Raw genomic sequence first — 25,806 nt, 5'->3', positions numbered from 1 at the left:
CTTGATTAGACCGGGGTTCGATCCCTTCACCACCAAATACGGAGGATGCGGAAAGGTCAGGGAATGACCACCGCATATTCCCGGAGCAATATGGCCTTAGTTGCTAATGCTCCTAAAAACCAAATAACAAACAAACAACAAACTGCCTGAGCCATCCCATGTTTTTCTGTTTCCTTTCCTACATTCTTCCTTTTTATTTCTTGTAAGCTTGTTATTTGGTTTTTAGGAGCATTAGCAACTAAGGCCATATTGCTCTGGGATATGCGGTGGTCATTCCCTGACCTTTCCACATCCTCCGTATTTGGTGGCGACGGACTCGAACCCCGGTCTAATCAAGAAGCGTGTGCTTCGCACTGCCGCTTCTTCCCACCTGGCTATGGAGGCGCCACTTGTAAGCCATTAGTTTTACGAACACTTAATGGAAAACCATATTCTTCCTGTTTTATCTTATGTATACAGTAAACCCCCCGCTATTCGCGGTATCTGTATTTGCGGTTTCGTGTATTCGCGGTCGCTGATTTAATATAAAGTGAAACCTGAAAAAATGTGAATTTTAAAGTGCCGTGAACATTTTCCGCCATAAAAAAATCGTGGGCGTGACTAAAATTATCTTTGCTTGTCAAAACAGCACTCAGCGGGTGATGGGGAGAGGGGTGACAAAATTGCGAGCGTGGATGTTTCTCTCTAATCCTTGTGGAGTATGTGTTATGCGCTTGTCATGGAAGGTTTCGTCGTTTGCTTTTAATTTATATTCTTATAAATTGAATAAATTTATAAATTGATATGCTTACAAAAGTGATAAATCTACCATTTTGCAGTGTAAAACAGACTTTTTCGAGTGTGTTAACGGAAGAAAGTGACTTTATTGTGGACAAGTTCTTTATAACCCGTACAAAAATATGGCTACGAATAACAAGGGAAATGTGAAAAGATCAAAGGTGATGATATTAGTGAACAAAATTGAGTTATTAGACAAAATTTCTAATGGTGAAAGTGTCTCCTCAGTGGAAAAACATTATAAAATCAATGAATCAACGGTACGATCAATCAAGAAATCGGAAGAAAAAATCCGCCACAGTGTCCATGAAAACGCGCTAATTGCTTCAAAAATTTGCTCTGTAACTCGTGATGTTAAATTGGAAAAAATGGAAAAGGCTTTAAATCTGTGGATAGAAGACCAAAATCAAAATAAAATTCTGTTAAATTCACTCATCGTTCATGAAAAGGCAAAACTCCTTTATCAACACTTTAGCGAGACTGGTGATAGCACTGGCGGGATAAGTTTGTTTGAAATTTCTAATAAATATTACATTTAATATTAAATTGTTTCTTATTTTCATTTCGATGCCATATGCTTGCATTTCACTATGTACTGTCTATGTACATAGTCATATTATGAAGGTACATATAATACATACATAGACAAAATTTTAGAGTAGTTTTTCTTATATATTTCATACTTTGGAACAGAACCCCTTTATTACTATGGGAGCCATAACTCAGTATTCGTGTTTTTGGTATTCCCGGCATTTCTCAGGAACGTAACCCCCGCGAATAGCGGGGGTTTACTGTATATCATTTATTTATTTTAATAAATTTATTTTAACCGGTTAGTTGGTAGTCACAAGAAACTTGGATGATATGCAACCCTGACACGCAAGGACTGTTTTCTAATATATTTTATATGTTTTTTATACATAATTTCTTTTGTTTTGTGACTTTTTCCTGCTTATGTGAGTTCTTTTACTTTACTATTTTGTTTGTATATTTTACTTTTGCTCCTCTGTTGAGTCAACTGTGAATCACATGCCTGCATTATGTGCTCTCCCCCGTATTTATCAGCTTTGGGCCTTAATCTCATAAATTTAAAATTCCTTAAATTATTAAATTCACCATTTTTTTAAATTCTTTATTTCAAGGCATTTGCTTTGTGTTAGAAATGGAGACTTGTTTTTCTGGCGGTTGACTTTTGAAAACAACACTAGGTTTGTGCATTATATAGCAATACATTTATATTCTTTTATTTTTATTTGTATATTTATGTATATTATTTTATGTTTTTTTAATAATGTAATTTCTTTTGTTTCTCTACTCTATACTCTTTTCTATATTTCTTCACTCATATCACTTATATATATACATATACATGTTACACTATCAAGTTTACGTTATATGTATTACTCTATACCAGTGTTTTTCAAACTTTGATGATCGCGGCCCACTTGGACACAGCACATAACTCAATGGCCCACTAGCCCCTCCCATAACTCATATTTAAAGATAGATCATATTTTACCGCTAGAGGTGAGCCTACAAATGCTGCTTCGAAGTGTAAAATTGTGGGCTTCGTATTTATTGTCAGCCCTGAACTGATTCCAACTAAAAATTAAGTTGAATGAAAATTGGAAGTTGGGATATACTGTAAATAATACCAAGGAGTGATACAATTGTAAAGTATATAATTATTTATTCAAGGAATTAAGTGGGTACATATAAAAAAAGAACAAAATATACTATATAAATTAATCCGAAGAATGGCACTGCTTACTTTCAGAAACCAGTAAAGGTATATCTGATTCCAAGCTGGAGAGTTTTAATCTCATATCCGGCTCCATGTTTAGCTGATTTCTGTTCTTTGTTTTCAGACTCACAAGTGTTGAAAAACCAACTTTGCAGTTATAAGTTGAGGGAAATGGCAGTAAGTACTTCAGTGCTATGTCGGTGAGTCCAGGATATTCCGACTCTACTTGGAGCCAAAAGTCTATCAAACTTTTTTCCCTAAACACGAATGACATATCTGAAGCTAGTTTGACAAGATTGTATATTTCTTTTGACAAAAGCTTCCCCTCAATGTTTTTTATGTATTCCAAGCATGTAAAAGGATTCCTGATCCTCTCAAATCCTGTTTCTGGTTTTGGAAAATATTTTTTGAACTGGTTGCAAAGGCCTCGTAAGTGCTCTTTCAAGTCTTTGATGATCATATCAGAAATTTTTCGCCAGACGTCATCAAGAAATCATTCAGCATAGTAAAACTCTCAAAGTCTTGTTTGTCGAGGCGTTTCTGCCATAGTTCCATTTTCATACATATTGCTCTTACTTTATTTTGAACATTAAAGGTGGTGACATCTTTTCCTTGCAACTTGGTCCACCTGAAACCCGGTCCCCATTGGGCGCATGACACAGATATAAATGCGACAGACATAAACAGCACTTAGCATGAAGTGACCAGAACAAATATTTATTTAGTAATAAAAATCGTGGCCCACCATGAGGGCCACGATTTTTAAAAGTGGGCCGAGGACCGCACTTTGAGAAAGGCTTCTCTATACCATTACATTCGTGAAGTTATGAATTAGTTGTAATAGATTATAAAATTTTTCAAAGTGGGCCGAGGACCACACTTTGAGAAAGGCTGCTCTATACCGTTACATTTGTGAAGTTATGAATTAGTTGTAATAGATAATAAAATTACCTATTAATGCCATGAAATGTGATTAGAATTTTTGAGCTACTTAATAAACAGTTAAAACTCTACAATTACACTACCTTCATTACACTACAAGTTATTAGTTATGAGATACAATATTCGTGCCAAATCACTGATAGCAAAGGCTCTTTGAAAATCAAGTTGTAACTTGTAAAATCTGGAACTAAATTTTAAAATAAGCTAATGAAGCAATAGCTTCATTAGCTTAATTTTAAATTTAGTTTTTATGCAACAATATTTTTAAAAAGGAAGACTTTAAAACTATTTATTGAATCCAATTTGATATGTTAATTAAGTAAAAAAAAAAAAGAAAAATTTTTCAAATAACTTATTCATTTCTGACGAATAAGTTCATCAGAATCAAATTAATCAAAAATTCTTTGATAGCACAGTCTATACCAATGGTTTTCAACCTGGGTACCGCGGCACCTTAGGGTGCTGCAACAACATTCCAGGAGTGCTACGTAATTTGGGTTTAAGTTACTTAAACTTATTACTTTTTTAAAATTTATAAGTTTATTTCATTATAAAAAGGTGTACAGTATCTTTTTAATTTTGTGGTGATCTATAATTGATGTTTACTGTTTACTTTATAAAGAATAAAATTATTATATACTGTATATATATAATTTGTATTATGAAATGTAATTTTTATAATTATATTATTATAATAACTATCAAATAATATATATATTTTTTTAATATTAGATATATACGAGTACACACACACACACACACACACACACAGAAAATCGGATCTAACAGGCAGAAAATTGGGTAGGGGTGCCGTTATTAAAAAAAAGGTTGAAAACCACTGATCTATACCCTTGGTCAGTCTAATAAGGATGTTGAAGTGCATTTTTCTTAAATGCACTTCAACATGCACTCCAAAAGCGAAGTGCCTCTTCATCAGCTCCCAACAATGAAGAGGCACTTTGAAAGCTACTATGTATTTTAACGCTTTTATTATATTATATTTTAACACTTTTATCTTATTGATTTTAATGCTTTTATCTTATTTTATTTCTGTTTTATCTCATGTATATATCATTTTTATTTTAATAAATTTATTTTAACCAGTTAGTCGGCTGTCGCAAGAAACTTGGATGATGAAATTGTGAGGTATCAATTTTCTCCCCATTATGGGTAACTCGTGCACCTGACTGGTTATAAGAGGTGATTATTCCTTTGGATAAAGGGATGGTTGAGTGGGAGAAGACAGAGAGTGGTAATCATTGGACACTGCTCTTCTTGGACTAATGTTATTAGTGGAGTCCCTCGGCGTTCAGTGTTGGATCCATTGTTGTTTTCTGTATTTATAAATGAAATTGATGATGGTATATCAGGCTTAATGTCCAAGTTTTCAGATGATATGAAGGTTGGCAGGGTTGTTAATGACACTAATGACAGTACGCTGCTGCAACAAGATCTAGAAAAGTTGAGAAGATGGGCTGAGAGGTGGCAAATGAAGTTTAACATTGACAAATGTAAAGTACTACATATGGGAAGCAGTAACCCCAGGGTAATGTACCAACTGTGCGGTACTATACTCAGGGTAGTGAAGAATGAAAAAGACCTGGGGGTAATTGTGCAGGCAGATATGAAGTTTTCTGAGCAGTGAAGATGGTCTGCAAGAGTAGCTCATGGTGTCTTGTCAATGATATACAGGAATTTTTCTAGCAGGGATAAGGAGGTGATTATCCCCTTGTATAAGGCAATGGTCAGGCCACACCTTGAGTACTGTATATAGGTCTGGAGACTTCATTTTAAAAAGGATGTAGAGCTGTTGAAACGCATACAGAGAAGGGCAACAAGATTAGTGAATGGAACAAAGGGTTGCTCTTACGAAGAAAGGCTTAAGTTTTGCAGATTACAGTGTTTGGAGACTAGGCACCTGCGTGGGGATCTGATTCAGGTGTATAAAGCCTTGAATGGATTGAGGATGCTCAATGCTGATGGGATTCTTCCTCTTGCTCAGAATAATCACCTGAGAGGGCATAAATTCAAATTGAGGAAAGACAGTTGTAGGACAGATGTGCGGAAGTTTGACTTTAGCCAGTGGGTGATTGATTGCTGGAACAAACTTTCATCTGTTGTTGTAGAAGTTGATAGCTTAAATAGATTCAAGGCAGAACTTGACAAACATTTGAGCAAGGGGATGGGTGAAATAAGAGTTGTTTTTTTTTTTTTTTTTTGGGCTGATGCTATATAAGCTTGCTTTCTTGCATCATGTGCCCTTGCTAGTGCTAAATAAAGACTGATAAAAGCAATACATAATGAAATACCAAGAAACATTCAAGACAGGATGCCTCCTTTATCAATTCAGGAAAGTGAATATCAAAAGACTTTTTTTTTTTTTTTTTTTTTTTGCATTGCATATAAAATATCTTTCCCTGATGAAGAGATCAGACATACCTGATGGAACTTTGATCAATTACAAAGACTAAAACTTTGGTCTTTGTAATTTTGTAATTTGCATTAGTGTTGTGTATCACAAATTAAAACATTTTTCAGCAATGGCAAGATTTTTCAATAATGCAAGAATTAAATGGTTTGGTTAATACTCATGTTGTTACTTTGCTTATTCATGTTTTATTAAACTGAAACAGAAGTGCACCATTCCTGAGAGAAAAATAAGTTTGATATTAGCATTAGCATTAGTTGAGGCATATGATGCAAGAAAACAAGCTTATACAGCATCAGCCAAAAAAAAAAAAAAAAAAAAACAACCCTTCCCATTTCACCTATCTGGTCACTCCAAATGTCGTCTAGTTCAGCCTTAAATTTATTTAAGCTATCAACTTCCACAACAACAGGTGGAAGTCCGTTCCAGCAATCAACTACCTGCTAGCTAAAGGCAAACTTCCACACATCTATTCTACAACTGTCTTTCCTCAATTTGAATCTATGTCCCATCAGGTTCTTAATCTGAGCAAGCAGAAGTATTCCGTCAGTATTGAGCCTACTCAAACCATTCAAGGCCTTATACATCTCGATCGCACATGCCTAGCCTCCAGCTGCTGCAACTTGCAGAACTTAATCCTTTCTTTGTAAGCGCACCCCTTTGTTCCTCTCACCAATCTTGTAGCCCTTCTCTGTACTCGTTCTAGCAAATCTACATCCTTCCTAAAATGGCGATGCAAGGCATACGATGCAAGAAAGCAAGCTTATGTAGCATCAGCCAAAAAAAAGCTCCAATTTCACCCAATTTGTTCCAAATACCTGTATACCTGTCCAGATTAGCCTTAAATTTATTTATTTCATTTTCTTCTTTTTCTTTTCCCATATGTTAAACTTCGTTTTCCACCTCTCAGCCCATCTGTTCAACTTTTCTCGATCCTGTTGCAGTAGTGTACTGTCATTAGTGTCATTAACAACCTTGCCAACTTTCGTATCGTCTACAAACTTGGACATTACGCTTGATATACCATCATCGATATCATTTATAAATACAGAAAACAACAATGAACCCAACACTGAACCATGAGGGACTCCACTAATAACATTAGTCCACGAAGGCAGTGTCCATTGATTACCCCTCTCTGTCTTCTACCACAAAACCATCCCTTTATCCATAGCAGCAATTTGCCTCCAATGCCACACTTCTCCAATTTGTGCAGCAGTCTTCCATGTGCAATGGTATCAAAGGCCTTTCTAAGATCCAAGGGTGCCTCCGTAGCCAGGTGGGAAGGAGCAGCAGTGCTTAGCACACGCTTCTTGATTAGACCGGGGTTCGAGCCCGTCACCACCAAATACGGAGGATGCCGAAAGGTCAGGGAATGACCACCGCATATCACGGAGCAATATGGCCTTAGTTGCTAATGCTCCTAAAAACCAAATAACAAATAACATCTAAGATCCAAATATATGATATCAAAGTTATTCTTTGCATTCGGTTCCTTTGTGACCACATCATAGTATTCAATCAAATTAGTCAGACAAGACTTCCCCTTAACAATCCCATGCTGTGTCCGAGCTATAACTGAAGTCTTGTCTAGATGATCCTGTAATGCATGCCTCCATTAATTTCCCTGGAACAGAAGTTAAACTAACAGGTCTGTAATTACCTCTGTCTCCCTTTGATCCTCCTTTGTGGATTGGGGTCACATTTGCACTTCTCCAGTCCATGGGTATGTCCCGAGTCCAGGGAAGCTCTCGTAATTATGGCTAAGGGTTTGCTTACTTCCTTTGCCACCTCGTTTAATATAACTGGATAGATTCCATCCACCACCCGGTACCTTTCTTGTGTTTATCTTCAACAATTTCTCCTCCACTTTACTCTCAGTTATTACAAGATTATCTAGCTTACTGCCAGAGTTGAATACACCTCTAGCATTCCCCTCCCTGAATAACTCCTCATGTGTGAATGTAGATGCAGAATATTCATTTAGTTTGTTAGCTACCTGAGCAGGATCATCAACAGTTGAACCATCAATATCTAGTGGACCAATCTGATTCATCCCCTTCCTTCTAGAGTTTACATAAGTAAAGAACTCTTTGCATCCTTTGCCAAAGATTTCTCGTAATCTGCCTTCACCTGCCTAACCTCCTTTGTAATTTTTTTACAGACCAGCTTATATCTATCATAGGCTTCTGTGTCATATGTTAATTTATATGTATCCCATGTATTTTTCTTCTCTGTCACATGTCTAATTAGTTCATCTGACATCCATTTATGCCTAAATGTTGAACAATATTTCTTTGTTGGTATGAAAAGCCTAGTAGCTTCCAAGATTAATTCTTTGAATACTTCCCATTTTGAATTTGCTGGTGGTAACATCATCAGTTGTTCCCACCGTATAGAATTTAAATACTGTCTCAGACCACCGCAATCACCTTAAGAAAGCAAAAATCCTTCCCTTTACCCTTGATGGTAGTTACCTCTTTGAGTAAATCCCACTTCAGCACACTGTGATCACTGCCACCTAGTGTTTCCTTTATGTGTTTCCTTAGTGGTTCCTTTATCTGCAGATTCTTGATGCATGAAGAATCACTACTGATAATCAGATCAAGAGTATTACTCCCTCGTTGCCTCCCGAACATACTGCTGTAGAAAACAATCATCCAATAAATACCACAAAAGCCTTGCTTGTGTGTCCGTGACCAACCCACAAATTCCAGCCAATCTCTGGGAAATTAAAATCCCCCATTATAAGACACACTGATTTACTGGCCCATTCTATTTCACTGCACAATTGCTCATTATACTCATCAGATTCATTTGGCTTATAGCAAACACCTACTCTCATTTTTCTTTTCCCAGTGCTTATGTCACACCAAACAGACTCAACATTGCATTGTCCACCAACATCAATTGGATGCACTTCCTTATATTTTATGTGTGTCTTAACTAACAGCATAACCCCTCCTCCCTTTCTGTCCTGTCTATGCTTTCTGTACACATTGTACTCCCCAAATTTCAGTTCTGCACTGCTTATGTCTGTGTGACACCATGTCTCTGCTTTCTCAACAATATCTGCCTTTGATGTCTTGACTAGAACTTCAAGCCTATCGAATTTATTAACTATACTCCTAGCATTGGCGTACATGCAAGTATACATGCACCTGTTTCTACTCTTAGTTACCCTAACACAGTCCATGTATTTACTTGTTCCACTATGACTCCCAGCAGTCCTGGAAAATCCCCATTGCCTTGCTTTCCAGGCTGCTGCTGAATTGATTTTTATTTTAATTTTTTTAATTAATTTTTATTTTAATCTTTTAATTCCATTTTAGTGTTTTTTTACACCTTTATATATTATTTCCTTTATTAAAGTTTTATTTTAATCCCTTGTTTAGTTACAAGTTTTTTCTGTCAAGTTTTCTAAAGCTCAAGGCCTTTTGTCTAAAATAGTAAGTCTCACTGAACACCTTGCTTACAGCAGGATGTACATAAGCTGTTAATTTGTATCTCTAAATACGTCAATGGGTGTTTTCTACTTTAATTGCAAAGACTGTCTGGTACTTTCTCAGTCAACTGCTCATTAATATTGTTAGAGCTTTCTGAAATATGTTGGGTACTGTATCATTTGAATGTGGAACAGTTTTCAGCTATCATCCAGCATAATGAAACTGTGAATAATAAGTTGCTTGCATGACTTTTTTTTTTTTTCTTTATTTATTTCTGTAACAGTTTTATAAGACCCGTGAAAGAATGTAATAGCAACTTTTATGAAGTTTTCTATTATCTCTTCAGTAATTTTTGACAGTAAAGTCACAAGGCTTACTTGCAAATTTAACGTTTTATTTCTGGATGAAAATCTTAATTTATTAGGTTTCATTCTAACTGGAGGTCCTAATTCATTAGATTTAACCCGTTGTTGGTCAAGCAGAGTCATATACAAGATATTACCAATTTGAGGGTTATGTTGACCATTTTCAGTAGAGACTTTGGACGTTTTTAATAGAGCCGCGAGTGAAAAAAAGTAGAACAGGAGGTCAGAATGATTTCCACTTGACCAATGCTGAGTTAAACAAAGAACACAAAGGATGTTTCTTCACCTTTTACAGTTCTGTTCTTAAAGCTATAAGGCATAACTACTGTTTTATTTGTTTTAATAGGTTTAGAATCATTTATCTTTTTGTTTGTTTTTTCACAACTTAAAAATTTCCCCATCCTTATAGTTATTCAGAAGCTAGCTTGCTGTTCATAGCAGTGGGAAACACTGTAAGTACTTAGCCTTATAATACGGTAAACTATCCATACAAAGGGATAAATAAAATTCATGATGCACTAGCCATGATGCATTTTGAATGATTGAGAGTGGTTAGCAATGGTGTTGCTTATAAACTGTTGTGACTGCTCAAGATGCTTCTTGTTGTTCATGAAGGACACAGAACAGTCTGGACTAACTGTTCAAGGCAGAGGTTGTTATTTACAATTCACTTTTACATGAAAAGTATTTTTGACAATGGTACTACAAATAAAGAACAGTAATGGTAATAGTTTGGATTATATCATGCCTTTCTAAGAGATTTTTTATTTGAAATGCACTGGGTTAGGGTATGGTATTTCTATGTCTGTCTTGTCAATAGGAAAGGCATTCATTTGTCAAACAGCTCCAGTTATCACTGATGTCAAATTTATATAATCTCTGTTTATTTTAAATGAATTAATATTATCTGAATAAAAAAATTTTTAATTTTAGATATAAACTAAATGATTATATACAAGGTGTCCCCTTTAAAGTCCTTGTGTTCTTTAAAACTACAGTAACTTAGATTTTATGTGAGATAAAAACAGTGTAAAATGCATTGGAGAGGAAATTCATTATAGTTTTTATACACAAAAATAATTACATAATTTACTCTAATTTTGTTTTTTGATTCTTTCAGATAATCTACCTACAAGACATGACTTCAGTAGAAGAGAAAGTGAACTGTGTCTGACAGAGCTTTCCATATCAGCAGTTAGAAGAGACTGCTGATATGGACTTAAGCACATTATGCAAAGGAAACACTGCAAAGAAATTCAATTTCAAACTGGATGAAGAAGTTTAAATAGACTTATTCTGTTAGTGATAAGCTGTGAATTGAAAGGCCCAGATTAGACAAGGAGACTGTGGCATTGGTTGAGGAAGCTTTTCAGCAAAGCTTACAAAAATCACTAATACCTAGCATCTTTGGAACTTGATGTTCCTAAAGCAGTACACAAAATTCTTAAGGTGAAATTGCACAAGTGATCTAGCAAGATTGAACTGCATCATATGTTGCTGGAAGAGGATTACAATTACCATGCAAGATTAGTTTTCTGTTAAGAGGTTAACAAAGCTTATTATAACTGAAGCATCCCACAGTTGGCACTGTTATGAATTACTGAGCCAACAGTTTGAATAGTGGGCTATGAACATTAGCATTAGCATTAGTTAGTAGAGGCATTTGATGCAAGAAAGCAAGCTTATGTAGCATCAGCCAAAAAAAAAAACCACTTCCACTTCACCCCTCTGTTCGTTCGAAATACCTGTCCAGCTGAGCCTTAAACTTATTTAGGCTATCACTTCCACGACAAGGGATGGAAGTCTATTCCACCAACCAACCACCCGCTGGCTAAAGGCAAATTTTTGCACGTCTATCCTACATCTGTCTTTCCTCAATTTGAATTTATGCCCTCTCAGGTGATTATTCTGAGCGAGAGGAAGAATCCTGTCAGCATTGAGCATGCTCAAACCATTCAAGGCTTTATACACCTCTATCAGATCACCTCGCTGGTGATTAGTCTCCAGACACTAATTCGCAAAACTTAAGCATTTCTTCGTAAGAGCACCCCTTTGTTCCATTCACTAATCTTGTTGCCCTTCTCTGTACTCGTTCTAGCAGCTCTACATCCCTCTTGAAATGAGGCCTCCAGACCTGTATACAGTACTCTAGGTGTGGCCTGACCATTGCCTTATACAAGGGAATAATCACCTCCTTATCCCTGCTAGAAAAATTCCTATATATCATTGACAATACACCATGAGCTACTCTTGCAGCCCATCTGCACTGCTCAGAGAACTTCATATCTGCCTGCACAACCACCCCCAGGTCCCTTTCATTCTCTACCACTGTCAGTGTAGTACCACTGAGTTGATACTTTGCTCTGGGATTGCTGTATCCCATGTGTAGTACTTTACATTTGTCAATGTTAAACTTCATTTGCCACCTCTCAGCCCATCTGCTCAAACTTTCCAGATCCTGTTGCAGCATCATAGTGTCAGTAGTGTCCTTGACAACCCTGCCTACCTTTGTATCGTCTGCAAACTTCGACATTAAGCTTGATGATGGTATATCATTTATAAATACAGAAAACAATAATGGACCCAACATTGAGCCCTGAGGGACTCCACTAATAACATTAGTCCACGACGAGCAGTGTCCATTGATTACCACTCTCTGTCTTCTCCCCCTCAGCCACCCCTTTATCCACAGCAGCAATTTGCCTCCAATGTCACACTGCTCCAATTTGTGCAGCAGTCTTCCATGTGCAACAGTATCAAAAGCCTTTCTAAGATCCAAGTATATAATATCAAAGTTATTCCCTGCATCCAGTTCCTTTGTGACTGCATCATAGTATCCAATCAAATTGGTCAGGCAAGACTTCCCCTTAACAAAACCATGCTGTGTCTGAGCTATAACTGATGTCTTGTCTAAATGATCCTGCAGTGCTTCTTTAACTAGTGCCTCCATTAATTTTCCTGGAACAGAAGTTAAACTCACAGGTTCATAATTACTTGTGTCAGCCTTTGATCCTCCTTTGTGAATTGGGGTCACATTTGCACATTTCCAGTCTGTGGGTACCTCCCCTGAGTCCAAGGAAGCTCTCGTAATTATGGCTAAGGGTTTGCTTACTTCCTCTGCTGCCTCCTTTAATATAACTGGATAGATCTCATCCACCCCGGGTGCCTTTCTTGTGTTTATCTTCAACAATTTCTCCTCCACTTTACTCTCAGTTATTACAAGATTCTCTAGCTTAGTGCTAGAGTTGAATACACCTCTGGCATTCCCCTCACTAAATAACTCCTCATGTGTGAATGTCGATGCAAAATATTCATTTAGTTTGTTAGCTACCTGAGCAGGATCATCAAAAGTTGACCCATCGATATCAAGTGGACCAATCTGATTCATCCCCTTCCTTCTAGAGTTTACATAAGTAAAGAACTCCTTGCTGTTTTTCTTTGCATCCCTTGCCAAAGATTTCTCGTAATCTGCCTTCGCCTGCCTAACCTCCTTTGTAACTTGGTTACAGATCAACTTGTATCTATCATAGGCTTCTCTGTCATGTGTTAATTTGTATGTATCCCATGCATTTTTCTTCTCTGCCATATGCCTCATTAGTTTAGGCCTAAATCTTGAACAGTATTTCTTAGTTGGTATGTAAAGCCTAGTAGCTTCCAAGATAAGTTCTTTGAATGCTTCCCATTTTGCATTTGCTGTTGGTAACATCATCAGTTGGTCCCACTGTATAGAATTTAAATACTGTCTCAGTCCATCGTAGTCGCCTTTACGAAAGCAATAACCCTTCCCTTTACCCCTAATGGTAGTTACCTCTTTGAGTAAATCCCACTTCAGCACACTGTGATCACTGCCACCTTGTGGTTCATTTATCTGCAGATTCTTAATGCATGAACAATCACTGCTGATAATCAAATCAAGAGTATTCCTCCCTCTAGTTGCCTCCTGAACATGCTGATGTAGAAAACAATCATCCAATAAATCCACAAAAGCCTTGCTAGTGTGTGAGTGACCAGCCCCCAAATTCCAGTCAATATCTGGGAAATTAAAATCTCCCATTATAAGACTCTCTGATTTACTGGCCCACTTTATTTCCCTGTTCAGTTTCTTATTATACTCCTCAGAGCCATTAGGCCTATAGCACACTGCTACTCTCAATTTTGATCTCCCAGTGCTTATGTCACACCAAACTGACTCGACACTGCACTGTCCAGCGATGTCCACTGGCTTCACTTCCTTGGTTTTTATGTGTTTCTTAACTAATAGCATAACCCCTCCCCCCTTCCTATCCTGTCTATCCTTTCTGTAGACGTTGTACTCCCCAAATTCCAGTTCTGCATTCCTTATATCTGTGTGACACCACGTCTCTGATATCCCAACAATATCTGCCTTTGATGTTTTGAGCAATACCTCAAATTCATCAAATTTATTTACTAAACTCCTAGCATTGGTGTACACGCAAGTATACATGCACCTATTTCTATTCTTAGCTACCCTAACACAACCCATGTGTTTACTTGTACCGCAACGACTCCCAGCAGTGTCTGAAATATCCTGCATCTTGTTTTTCAGGCTTCTGCTCATTCCAATAGAAGCAGTGCAAGAATCTATTTCACCTCTGCCAGTGGCTGCTGTTAATCTATTCGTCTTTGTCTCCCCCCAAGCTAGCAGTTTTCCGACCCACTTAACACTGCCTCGATAGCATCAGCAAATATTCTTGCACCCTTTCTATTTAAGTGTATCCCATCCCTGTAGGAGCAGTCTCTCCTGTTAACAAGTACAGTCCAGGCTGAAAAAAATTCTACCCCTTGAAAAAAATTCTACCCCTAAAATTTTACCCCAATCTTGCTGAAAAACCATATTGCTTCAATTCTTAATTGTACTAGTTCAAGAATAAAAAATTCCCGTAGCACTGCGAGATAGCATCACCGTTAACCACCATTAACCACTGCTATTTCAAAAAAAAAAAAAAAAAAAAAAAAAAGAAGACCAATTATGTGTGTTTTTCCAGTGCACACCAGACACTGACTTTAGGAAAATCCCTTTCATGTTCCAGACTTCTTGTGGTTTCTGTGCCCCCTATTCCAAAATTCTAAGTTAGTAAAATTCTAACTCTTAACAGAAAGCTAAGAGTTTTGTTAAAATAACATCTTAACATCTTGTTGAAAATAACATCTTATCTAAGCAATGTTTCATATTAATGGCAAAGTTAATCACCATAATTGCCATATTTGGAGTAGGGGTTTTTCAGCAAGATTGGGATTGGAGTAGGAGCAATATGGTTTTTCAGCAAGATTGGGCATCTTGCTACTTTGCTTGTAAGGTTCGAAAATTTTTACAAAGTCTTCCAAAACAGACGGATCGGCAGTGGGCGTTAGTTGCTTCAACAACTTGCTCAACTGATTGTCCTGATCGGATCATTTTCTGTGGGAGTATTTTAAAAGTGTGGTTTACTCCTCAAACTCGGCTCTTGAAACGATCTTCATATCAGGATCACAAATGCAATCAATACTGTAACTGAAACACAACTGGTAAACATGTTTGCGAAATTGCAAAATTATTGTACTACACTTTGTATTCAGTAATGGAGGTTAGCAAATCTTAAGTTTTACGATTCTCTTAAATTCTCTAGAAACTAGAATAAATTATCACTCCAGTGCATTTTATAGATTGTTTTTATCTTGAATAGAACCAAAGTTATTTCAGTTTTAAAGTGCACACGGACCTTATGGACACCCTGTATAGTATTTAAATGATGGCAATCTTTTTTTTTTTTTTTTTTTTCAGCAATCCTTGTGTATCGTTTATTACATAATGAAAGAAAACGTGGATTGAAGATTTTACATGCTATTTTGCATATAATGGGTTTTATATTTGCTGTAGTGGGATTGCAAGCTGCTTTTGATTCTCATAATCTTGCAGAACCTCCCATACCTAATCTGTATACTTTACATAGTTGGCTTGGACTGATAACCATAATTGTTTTTTCGCTTCAGGTAAGTTTTAGAATTTAAAGGAATTAGCATATATATATATATATATATATATATATATATATTGTGTTCTTACTGAAGACTATAAAAATGATATTTAGTAAAGTTTACCGTAAGTCAAAGAGTGCAACATTAATGTTATTGTACAATGGACAATTGGGCATTATACGTGCATGAAATTATATTAGTTAATTTTATTTTATGGTATCTGTAGGGAATTAGGTGTATAAGGACCAAACTAACTAATTAGTAAAAGAAAACTAGCTTTAGCCTGGATGGCCTGTATTCTAAAGCTGAAAGCTAATAATAGAGTGTAAAGGAAAATAGAATTTAGAATAGTGAATATAACATTCTATTATTAGCTTTCTTTTAGAATATAGGCCATCCATCTAGTTTTCTTTTACTAATTAGTTAGTTTGGTCCTTATACATCTAATTCCCTACAGAGAGATACCATATAATAAAATTAACTAACATATATATATATATATATATATATATATATATATATATATATATATATATATATATTTATTTTTGAATGAAATTTTCACTGAAATTTCCAACCTTTTTAAAATGCACTTTATATCTGATTTTAATTATAGGCGTAACAGGGCAATTCTAATTTGCTAGATAATTCTAATATATTGATACTTTTGCAAGATTATTTCTTATGCCATGGTTGTCATAGCTTTAAATCTTTTTTTCCAGTACATTGAAAAGATTCAATGTGCTGGAAAAATTTAAATCTAAATAAAAAAAAATTAAACTACACCATTAATTTTTTTTTTTAGTATATTGAGAATATCAAGGAGTTGATTAGTTGTATGTTATTTGGATTTCACCTGTATTGTTTTAAAAAAGGAGTTGCCACAGCTGGTTCCATTTTTAAAACCACTGTAGTTAGTAGTGGAAATTTATATTGGAAGGTCTTAGAAACCTTCATTTGAATCAACTTAGCCCCTTCCTTATGTGTGGCTAACACATTTGATTTTTCTCCAATCTACAGATTCTCTCCAGTGTCCATTACTCTTAGACATATAGAAGATTATTATCTGAAAATTTATTTTACCAACAGTTTTCAAATCTATTCGAAACCAGAAAAGTGATTCTGACTTAATCATAGGCATTTCTACTGCCACTTTCATGGAGAGTCTAAAATCAGAGAAAATTGTGTAATTTTGCTCAGTGATGTTCTTTATGGCTGCATGTTACTACATGCTGTATAAATACCATTAAAAAATGATGTTCTTATGTGTGAGGTAGTACAAATTTGATCAGTTCACAGAGCATCATTTTTGAATTTGAAATGTTTAAAGAACTAGATGAAGCAATGAATGTTTTGCAGCATCAGTTCTGTCACTTTCATTGTGGGAAATTACCAGATGCCATTATGAAAGAATTGATATACAGTAGTAGTCATTGGTTGGTGAACTGATAAGTGTATGAGGAAACTTGAAATATAACAAACTATCCCAAGTCATGTTTGGCATTTTAACAATTCCTCAGAGCAATACTGCATGTGAGAATTATTATTATTTTTATTTTATGGGTTTTTTCCCATCCCATGATGTAGACTGGTACTAGGTGTGCAGTGGTGGTTGTTATGTCTGGCTGTTATTTATGATCAAGGAATTCTCTGATTTTCCCACAGGTGTTCAAGATCATGGCTTTCTGGAGTTGCTTGTAGGTGTTCTGTGGGAGGCCTATTGATGCTGGGTTTTTATGTAGGCTCTTTAGTACCTTGCCAGTGGTTGACATGGTGATCAAAATGGTCGTTACCTATATCTCATACCACGTATTTTAGACATCTGTCTAAGGTCTGTGTACTTCTTGATCTGTTTCTTGTAGTTTTTTTTTAAAGGTTGCTGGTGTTCAGCACCACTAATGTTGATTAGGTAGGTAGTTTCCTTTTCAGTGAAAGTTATGTCTGGGCTGTGGTGTGGGATCTTCTTATTCATTCTTATGGTGCATTCCAAGTATAGCTTGTGGTTTGTTGATTTCTAGTACAGCCTGAGGTTAATAACCTTTTCTTGCTTCTGAATGTATTGTCATCGCAACTTGGCCGTGTTTTTAAGTGTACTCCATCTGGGTGATCACCCTACATTCTGATGTGCTGGATTGTTTGCGGGGCAGGGTGACATCGTTGACTTGTGTCATCTGTCACTCTGTGGCCTTGGCAGTGTACTTTCTGTACTTCCTGGCATTGATTACCTGGTCTTGGATGGCAACTGTGAAGGCTTCGGTCTTGCAGAAGATTGCCCCACTATTGAGCCATGCATTGGAAGCCTCCTTACCTACATAGTCTCAATGAAGGTCATTGTAGTGCCAGCCATGGGGTGCCTTCTTCGCCTATCTTTCTGTCTGTTTCTTCTGTGGGGGATCTCCTTTTAAACTACATACAAGAAAAAAAACAATATTTGTGATGTGTTTATGCCAAGAGCGATTATAAATCAGGGTAAGTCAGGGTAATCCCTAATAGAGATATGTGATCTTGCCTGGAAATCTGAGTGTTATTGAAGATAAGCTTAAGAACAGAAGAATCCTTTTTGCAAAATATAATATAAAACAAGATTGAGTTTTAGAAGGATTGAAATTAACTAAGATATTTTTGCCCTTTTGGAGATCAGCATTTAAAGAATTGGTAGTGGATATTCAAGAAGTTGAAGCTGTTTGTGCAAGGCATGGTTTCTCAAACTGGAAAGTGGAATGCAATGTGTTATCATCAGAAAAATTATGGATATGATTTCAAGTCAACGGAAGAAGACCATTAATATAAAAAAGGAGAAAGAATTGAACCTTGTAGAACACCAGCATTAGTGGAGAAATTAGAGGACAGAGTCCATTGAATTTGTCCATTCTACAATCACTTGCAGTGAGCTTTAAGAAAGAAAACTGGATACCCAATTACAAAAAACAGTCGAAAATCCATAAATCGGAAGTTTATTTAGAAGAATTTTATGAGAAACATAATGCTTTGAGCTGTATAGAGCAACTGCTTGAGTTTCACGAAACTTTTCCATTCAATTTGTCCATAAATGGGTAACATAAACTGATAATAACTCCAATGGATCGACATTGACAGAAACCATACTGGTGAACATTAATGAGATGGAAAGTTTCTAGATAATGTAGGAGTTGGCAGTTAATGAATTTTTACATTACTTTAGAAAGAATAGAAGTGCAGTGTGATAATAATTGGATAGGAGGGATTTTTAGGAACTGACTGTTTGTGACAAATTTCCAAGCAAAAAGAAAAACTCAGTGGAATAAGAAAGTGTTAAAAGGAGATACAGAACACAAATAAGCTCAGCAGCACATGTTTTGACAACAAGTGGAGAAATACTATCAGGACCTGGAGCTTTTTTGGCATCAAGACTGTTCAAAAGTCTTCTGGCATCCTTTTGACATTAGATCACAGGAGGCATTAGCATTAGCATTAGTAGAGGCATTTGATGCAAGAAAGGAAGCTTATGCAGCATCAGCCAAAAAAAAAAAAAAAAAAGTAACATAAATAAATAAAAATAACCACTTCCACTTCACCCCTCTGTTCGTTCAAAATACCTGTCCAGCTGAGCCTTAAACTTATTTAGGCTATCAACTTCCACGACAAGGGATGGAAGTCTGTTCCACCTACCAACCACCCGCTGGCTAAAGGCAAATTTCCGCACATCTATCCTACATCTGTCTTTCCTCAATTTGAATTTATGCCCTCTCAGGTGATTATTCTGAGCAAGAGGAAGAATCCCATCAGCATTGAGCATGCTGAAACCATTCAAGGCTTTGTACACCTCTATCAGATCACCTCGCTGGTGCCTAGTTTCCAGACACTGTAATTCGCAAAACTTAAGCCTTTCTTCGTAAGAGCACCCCTTTGTCCCATTCACCAATCTAGTTGCCCTTCTCTGTACTCATTCCAGCAGCTCTACATCCTTCTTGAAATGAGGCCTCCAGGCCTGTATACAGTACTCTAGGTGTGGCCTGACCATTGCCTTATAGAAGGGAATAATCACCTCCTTATCCCTGCTAGAAAAATTCCTATATATCATTGACAATACACCATGAGCTACTCTTGCAGCCCGTCTGCACTGCTCAGAGAACTTCATATCTGCCTGCACAACCACCCCCAGGTCCCTTTCACTCTACCACTGTCAGTGTAGTACCACACAGTTGATACGTTGCTCTGGGGTTGCTGTTTCCCATATGTAGTACTTTACATGTGTCAATGTTAAACTTCATTTGCCACCTCGAAGCCCATCTGCTCAACCTTTCCAAATCCTGTTGCAGCAGCATAGTGTCAGTAGTGTCCTTGACAACCCTGCCAACCTTCGTATCGTCTGCAAACTTGGACATTAAGCCTGATATACCATCATCAATATCATTTATAAATACAGAAAACAATAAAGGACCCAACACTGAACCCTGAGGGACTCCACTAATAACATTAGTCCACGATGAGCAGTGTCCATTGATTACCACTCTCTGTCTTCTCCCCCTCAACCACCCCTTTATCCATAGCAGCAATTTGCCTCCAATGCCACACTGCTCCAATTTGTGCAGCAGTCTTCCATGTGCAACAGTATCAAAAGCCTTTCTAAGATCCAAGTATATAATATCAAAGTTATTCCCTGCATCCAGTTCTTTTGTGACTGCATCATAGTATCCAATCAAATTGGTCAGGCAAGACTTACCCTTAACAAAACCATGCTGTGTCCTAGCTATAACTGAAGTCTTGTCTAGATGATCCTGCAGTGCTTCTTTAACCAGTGCCTCCATTAATTTTCCGGGAACAGAAGTTAAACTCACAGGTCTATAATTACTTGTGTCAGCGTTTGATCCCCCTTTGTGAATTGGGGTCACATTTGCACATTTCCAGTCCATGGGTACCTCCCCTGAGTCCAAGGAAGCTCTCATAATTATGGCTCTCATTGAATAGAGTATACTGAGAATGATAGGAGGTTTATCAAGATCATCAATACAAGAGTGTTAGAAGAAAGTAAGAAGCTAGCAGGTTGGCTTTATCTTTAGCTGAGATGGCAATAGAACCATTGAGTTTTAACAGAGGTGGAATTAGAAATGGGCAAAAGTTGTGGCCATGTGCTTTGGCATGAGACTAGAATGCTTTATGCTGTTTGGACAAGAAACAAGTTTTCTACTTTTAGTCTGTTAAAAATCTAGTTTGCACTGATTAATAACTGCTTTACAATTGTTGTGAGTTTTGGTATAGGCAGAAAATGAACTTGGAGATTTGGATGCAAGCCAATTGCTATATGCAATATTCTTATCTTGAACAACCTTAGCACAGTTATTAGAAAACCAAGATAAAGGATTTAAATAAAGGATGAGATTTTAAAGTGGAGTATGGAATAATGATTTCACCCCTACAAGAATAATTTTATTGACACGTTCTGAGCTAACATTGACATCAGAAGATTTAAAACAGTAATCTGACCAAGGAAAAGAATAAAGAAATCTTGCAGATTATCCTATTTTGCATTTTTGTAATGCCAAACAACACAAGGTTGAGAATGGTCACAAGAGGAAGGCTCCATTGGAGAAGAGACCATAAAGTTGTGATCTGAGGTGTGATTGTGTAATTGGAAGGGTTGTTTGTGAGAAAAAGATCAAGAGTGTTGGCTGTATGATTAGGATTGTGTGGTATTCTGGTGTTAAAATTATGATTTTGTCAGGTCACTTCCTTCTTGACAATGGCTATCATAGAAAAGTATCAGTATTTTTGCAAATTCTGGTAACAAGTTTAACCCTTTGTGGTCCAATGTTGCATCTCACGCCATCCATCAGATGTACCTTTCTGTTTTGCCAATTATGTAGCTTGTTTTCCTGCTCTTTCTTGTGTAATTATTGAACTGCATTCTATTTATACTTCATATAAACAATTTGACAAACTAATTGAATGTTTACATTCAACTTTTAACAGCCGGTGGCTGTAGTTTTTTCATTTTTAATGTTCACTGTGTATTTACTTTTGGCCGGAAACAGTGTTTTGTCATGGTGTCAACATCTTGTAAAGGCCTTTCTGAAGAAGAAATTGTTAGAACTTTCCGATTCAGAATTTGATTTAATTTACTTTTGTCCGATAGTGAGGATGATGTTGTTTTTGATCCCGACGATATATTTTGCAGCAGTGATGAAGAAGTTTATGACCCATCAACCAGTGCTGGTGTAGAAAATTGGAGACCTAGCAAGGTAAATGTTATTTCATTCAAAGATTTTCTCTTTTCTATTTTGAACTGTGGATTTTATTCAAGTAATTCAAGTATTCCAAAGACTGAACTTGAATATGAATATATTTTCTGCTGTTTTTTACCAGTTCTTTGTTTGAAGAAATTTTGAATGAAACAAATAATTATACCAACGAAACTCTATCAAATAAGTTACTTCTATGATTGTTCCATATGGTGTGACTGGGTTTTGGTTTCAGTAAATGAACTGAAGGCCTTATTTCATTTATTTGAATTTTAATTTTCTTCTTTGTGAGATAAACAAAATTCAAATAAGAAGAAAGACTGTGCAGTATTTAGTGACAGAAGGGTTTAGTGGTGGAAGAAAACAAACGGTTTGGCATTGTGAGACATGCTCCAGAAAACCAGGATTGCATCCTGGCAAATGTTTCAAATATTTAAAATCTGAAAAAATTTTTTAAATGTTTTATCAATCAGTTTTATATAATAACTCATGTTAACATGAAAATAAATAACATTTTATGAGCTTATATTCAGTGTTCATTTTTTTCATTTTTGTGGTGGACCGGAACAGGAAGACAGGAGAAACAATGCTGGACCTCAAAGGGTTAACACAGAGATTAATATGTAATATATATATAAAAGTACAGCATAAAGTATGTCTGCTGAATGGCGGCACCTGGAGCATCAGTTCAACTCTGCTGTGGTGATAGTGATAGATGATGATAGACAATGCCTGTAGGTAGAAAAACAGAAACCCTACTCATGAATGCAGTATGTTTTAGTTTTGAAGTATAGTGTAACCTTAACCAGATCTAAAGATTTAGTAGTACTGAATACACTAACACTCATTTTGTATACTGGTTAAGCATGGGAAATGCAGCTGAAGATTACCAGGTGCAGTTTCCAAATCAAAGACTGTGTTGATCTGTGTTTACCACTGTGCACATAAATCTTGGAAAATGTGGAACATTTATACAGTGCAGTACTGCTGACAATAGCTGGTGATAGTGCTTTTGCAGAAGAAGAAGATATCCTTGGTATTAGTAATCCATCAACTAGCATTTGCAAAGTCGCTTCCTGCACAAGAGCTCCTTGTACTAAAGTGTGTGTGTGTGTGTGTGTGTGTGCGTGTGCGTGTGTGTGTGCGTGTGCGTGTGTGTGTGCGTGTGTGTGTGTGTGTGTGTGTGTTTACATCCTTCTTATTTATAATGGATGCAAGGACTGGTACTGAAGATAGCAATATATATATTAGACTTTCTGCTCTGACATTTGCACAAAACTGTGAATGATTCTGATTTTATAGTTTGTACTGTGCAGACAAAGCACAATTCACTAGAGCAAGGATTACTAATTTGCCTGCCCTCCATATGTGGACATTCGAAAACCATCAGTGGCAAGCATCTTTCCAGTATGGGATTAACATCTGTTTTTGGGAAGGTATTGGTGACAAAATACTGGCTCCACACATTTTAATTAAATCATTTAAATGCAAATTTTTATCCAGCTTTTCTCAAGGAAACATTACACATTCTTTTATTATTATTACTATTATTGCTGCTCTTATATTATTTCTCCCTGATTGGGGGTTCCACCTTGTGATGGGTATTGCTACCAAGTACACAGAGTGGTTGTTGTTATGTCTGATGTTACTGTTGGTCGAGGAACTCTCTGACAATCCTACAGATGTTCAGGATTGCGACTTTTTGGAGTTCCGTGTAGGTGTTTGCTGGGAGACCTATTGCTAGGCTGTTATGTAGGATCTTTGGCACCATACCTGTGTGGTTAACATGATGATCGGGATGGTCATTACTTGTTGCATATGCCACATCTCTTTGATCTTCTGTCTTAGGTTCGTGTACTTCCTGATTTTTTCCCCATGGGTTTTCTGCAGGTTGCTAGTGTTGGGTACTACTATGTCAATCAGATAGATAGCCTTTCCTTCTTGTCCATCGTCGACATGTGTCATCTAACACTCGACTCCTTGGCGATGTATTTTCTATAGTTCCTGGTGTTGATTACCGTCTTGGATGGTGAGCATGAATCCTTCAGTCTCGGGGAAGAGTGCCTTGCTCGTGAGTCATGCATTGGAAGCAATTTTATTTATGTGACTCTGATGGAGATCATTGTAGCGTCTGCCCTGGAGTGTCTTCTCTGCCCATCTTTCTAGCTTCGTTTGTACCTCCTGGTTCTGGGGGGGGGAACTCCTCGCTTAGGTTGAGTGGGGTATACCACTTGCCTATCTTCCTTATGGCCTGATGGAATGCTGCTGCTGTGTGTTTCTGTAAGTAATCCTTCAGGTTAACTATCGCTGTCTTCTGTTGCTCAATGAGGTCTATTAGGCCCCTTCCTCCTCCTTCCCGGGCAATTGTCAGTCTCTCCACAGCACCTCTCAGGTGGTGTTGGCGGCTCTTGGTCATCATTGTCCTTGTCTTTCTCATGATATCCTCCAGCTCAGTGTTAGTACAATCTATGACCCTGAAGGAGTATGTTAGCACTGGGACTAACATAGTGTTTATGGCTTTAACTGTGTTCTCTCCGTTCAGATTTGCTTTCAGCAGACTTCTGAGTCTCTGATGGTATTTTTCGGTTCAGGCAGGCCTTAATTTCCTTGTGCTGTAACTGCTGAGCCTGGATCATCCCCAAGTATTTGTAGGCCTCTCTCTCTCTGCCATGGCTTCGATCTCTTTACCGCTCTGCAGCTGGTAGTTTCGGTTGACTAATTTTCCCTGACTCAATCCGTGGGTCTTGCATTTGTCTAGACCAAATTCCATCCTAATATCTTTGCTGAATTTTTCGGTGATCTAGAATAGTTGCTGAAGATGCTTCTCGGTTCCCGCATAGAGCTTGATGTCATCCATATACATCAGGTGGGTGAGGGTGTACAGGTTCTTCCTTCCTTCTTTGAGGTTATATCCGTACTTGCTACTGTTGAGCATGGTAGATAGCATGTTAAGTGCTGGGCAGAACCACGATGGGCTCAGGGCATCTCCCTGAAAGATTCCTCTCCTGATGAGGGTTGGCTTGGTTGTGATTTTTTCGACCTTAATGGTGGTACTCCATTTTGCCATTGTTTCTCCTAGGAAGCATTGTTTCTCGCAGGAAGCACTTCCAGTTGGTTGTGCTGGATGGTCTTGCCCTTCTCTTGTGGTAGCCATACGGGGGACAGCTCCACTCACTCCACTGTCTTCCTTGGGAGACCGTCTCTGATTTTTTGAATCGACCCCTCTGCCTAAAGCCTGAACGCGAGTGACTTTGCCACATGCCTGTGCCACACTCGATGCAGTATGATTAATATTTCTCTGCGACGTCATCCATTATTAGAGGTGGATTATTGGTTATTATTATTATTATTATTAGCTATATGATGCAGGGAAGCCTGAGGCTTATGCTGCGCCAGCCAAAAAAAAAAAAAAATTATGAATTACCCTGAGAGAGAGAACAAGAGTCAGAAGGGAATCACTGAGAAAGAAAAGAATGATGATATCCAGCTCAGGACCCTCGGTGTGCCAAGCCCATACTCACCAGATATGAGCCTCTGGGGTTAAATGATATTTTTCTGAGTAGGTAGGCAGTCATATGATTACAACATGGAGCATATGCTTATTATGGCCAAGATATTACAGCATGGTTCAATCTATACTATCTTCAGTTGGTTGAGGAGGTTCAATTACCTGGCCACCACCATCTTCAGTCCCATCAATTTTTATATATATATGGCTGTGTTGAAGAAACTTTTATACAGCCCAATAATTAAAATTAATAGGATTGATATCTGGAGATGGTGGTGGCCAGGTAATTGAGCTTCCTCGTCCACTTTGCCATTGGACCATATTAATGGGATAATAGATTATATTTAAAATGTTGCTGCTGAAATCAGTAACAGCCTCTATCAACTATTGAAAGTCTCTGGA

The 25,806-nt window shown here is 37.2% G+C and overlaps 1 protein-coding gene across 3 annotated transcripts in view; it reads left to right on the top strand.

The window, feature by feature from the left end:
- Positions 1–25,806, top strand: part of LOC150087170 (transmembrane ascorbate-dependent reductase CYB561) — a 209,050-nt gene that overhangs the window by 114,706 nt on the left and 68,538 nt on the right. For all 3 annotated transcript variants that reach the window (XM_090371865.1, XM_090371863.1, XM_090371864.1), the window contains exon 3: positions 15,485–15,693. In XM_090371865.1, the coding sequence (XP_090227991.1) occupies positions 15,485–15,693 (209 nt within the window). The remainder of the gene's footprint in view (positions 1–15,484; positions 15,694–25,806) is intronic.

This window comes from Mastigoproctus giganteus, chromosome 4, assembly GCF_048544385.1.
Source record: "Mastigoproctus giganteus isolate SK-2022 chromosome 4, ASM4854438v1, whole genome shotgun sequence".
NCBI lineage: Eukaryota > Metazoa > Arthropoda > Arachnida > Uropygi > Thelyphonidae > Mastigoproctus > Mastigoproctus giganteus.
Note: the sequence above shows the minus strand (reverse complement) of the source record. Positions and strands in the feature narration are given on the sequence as shown.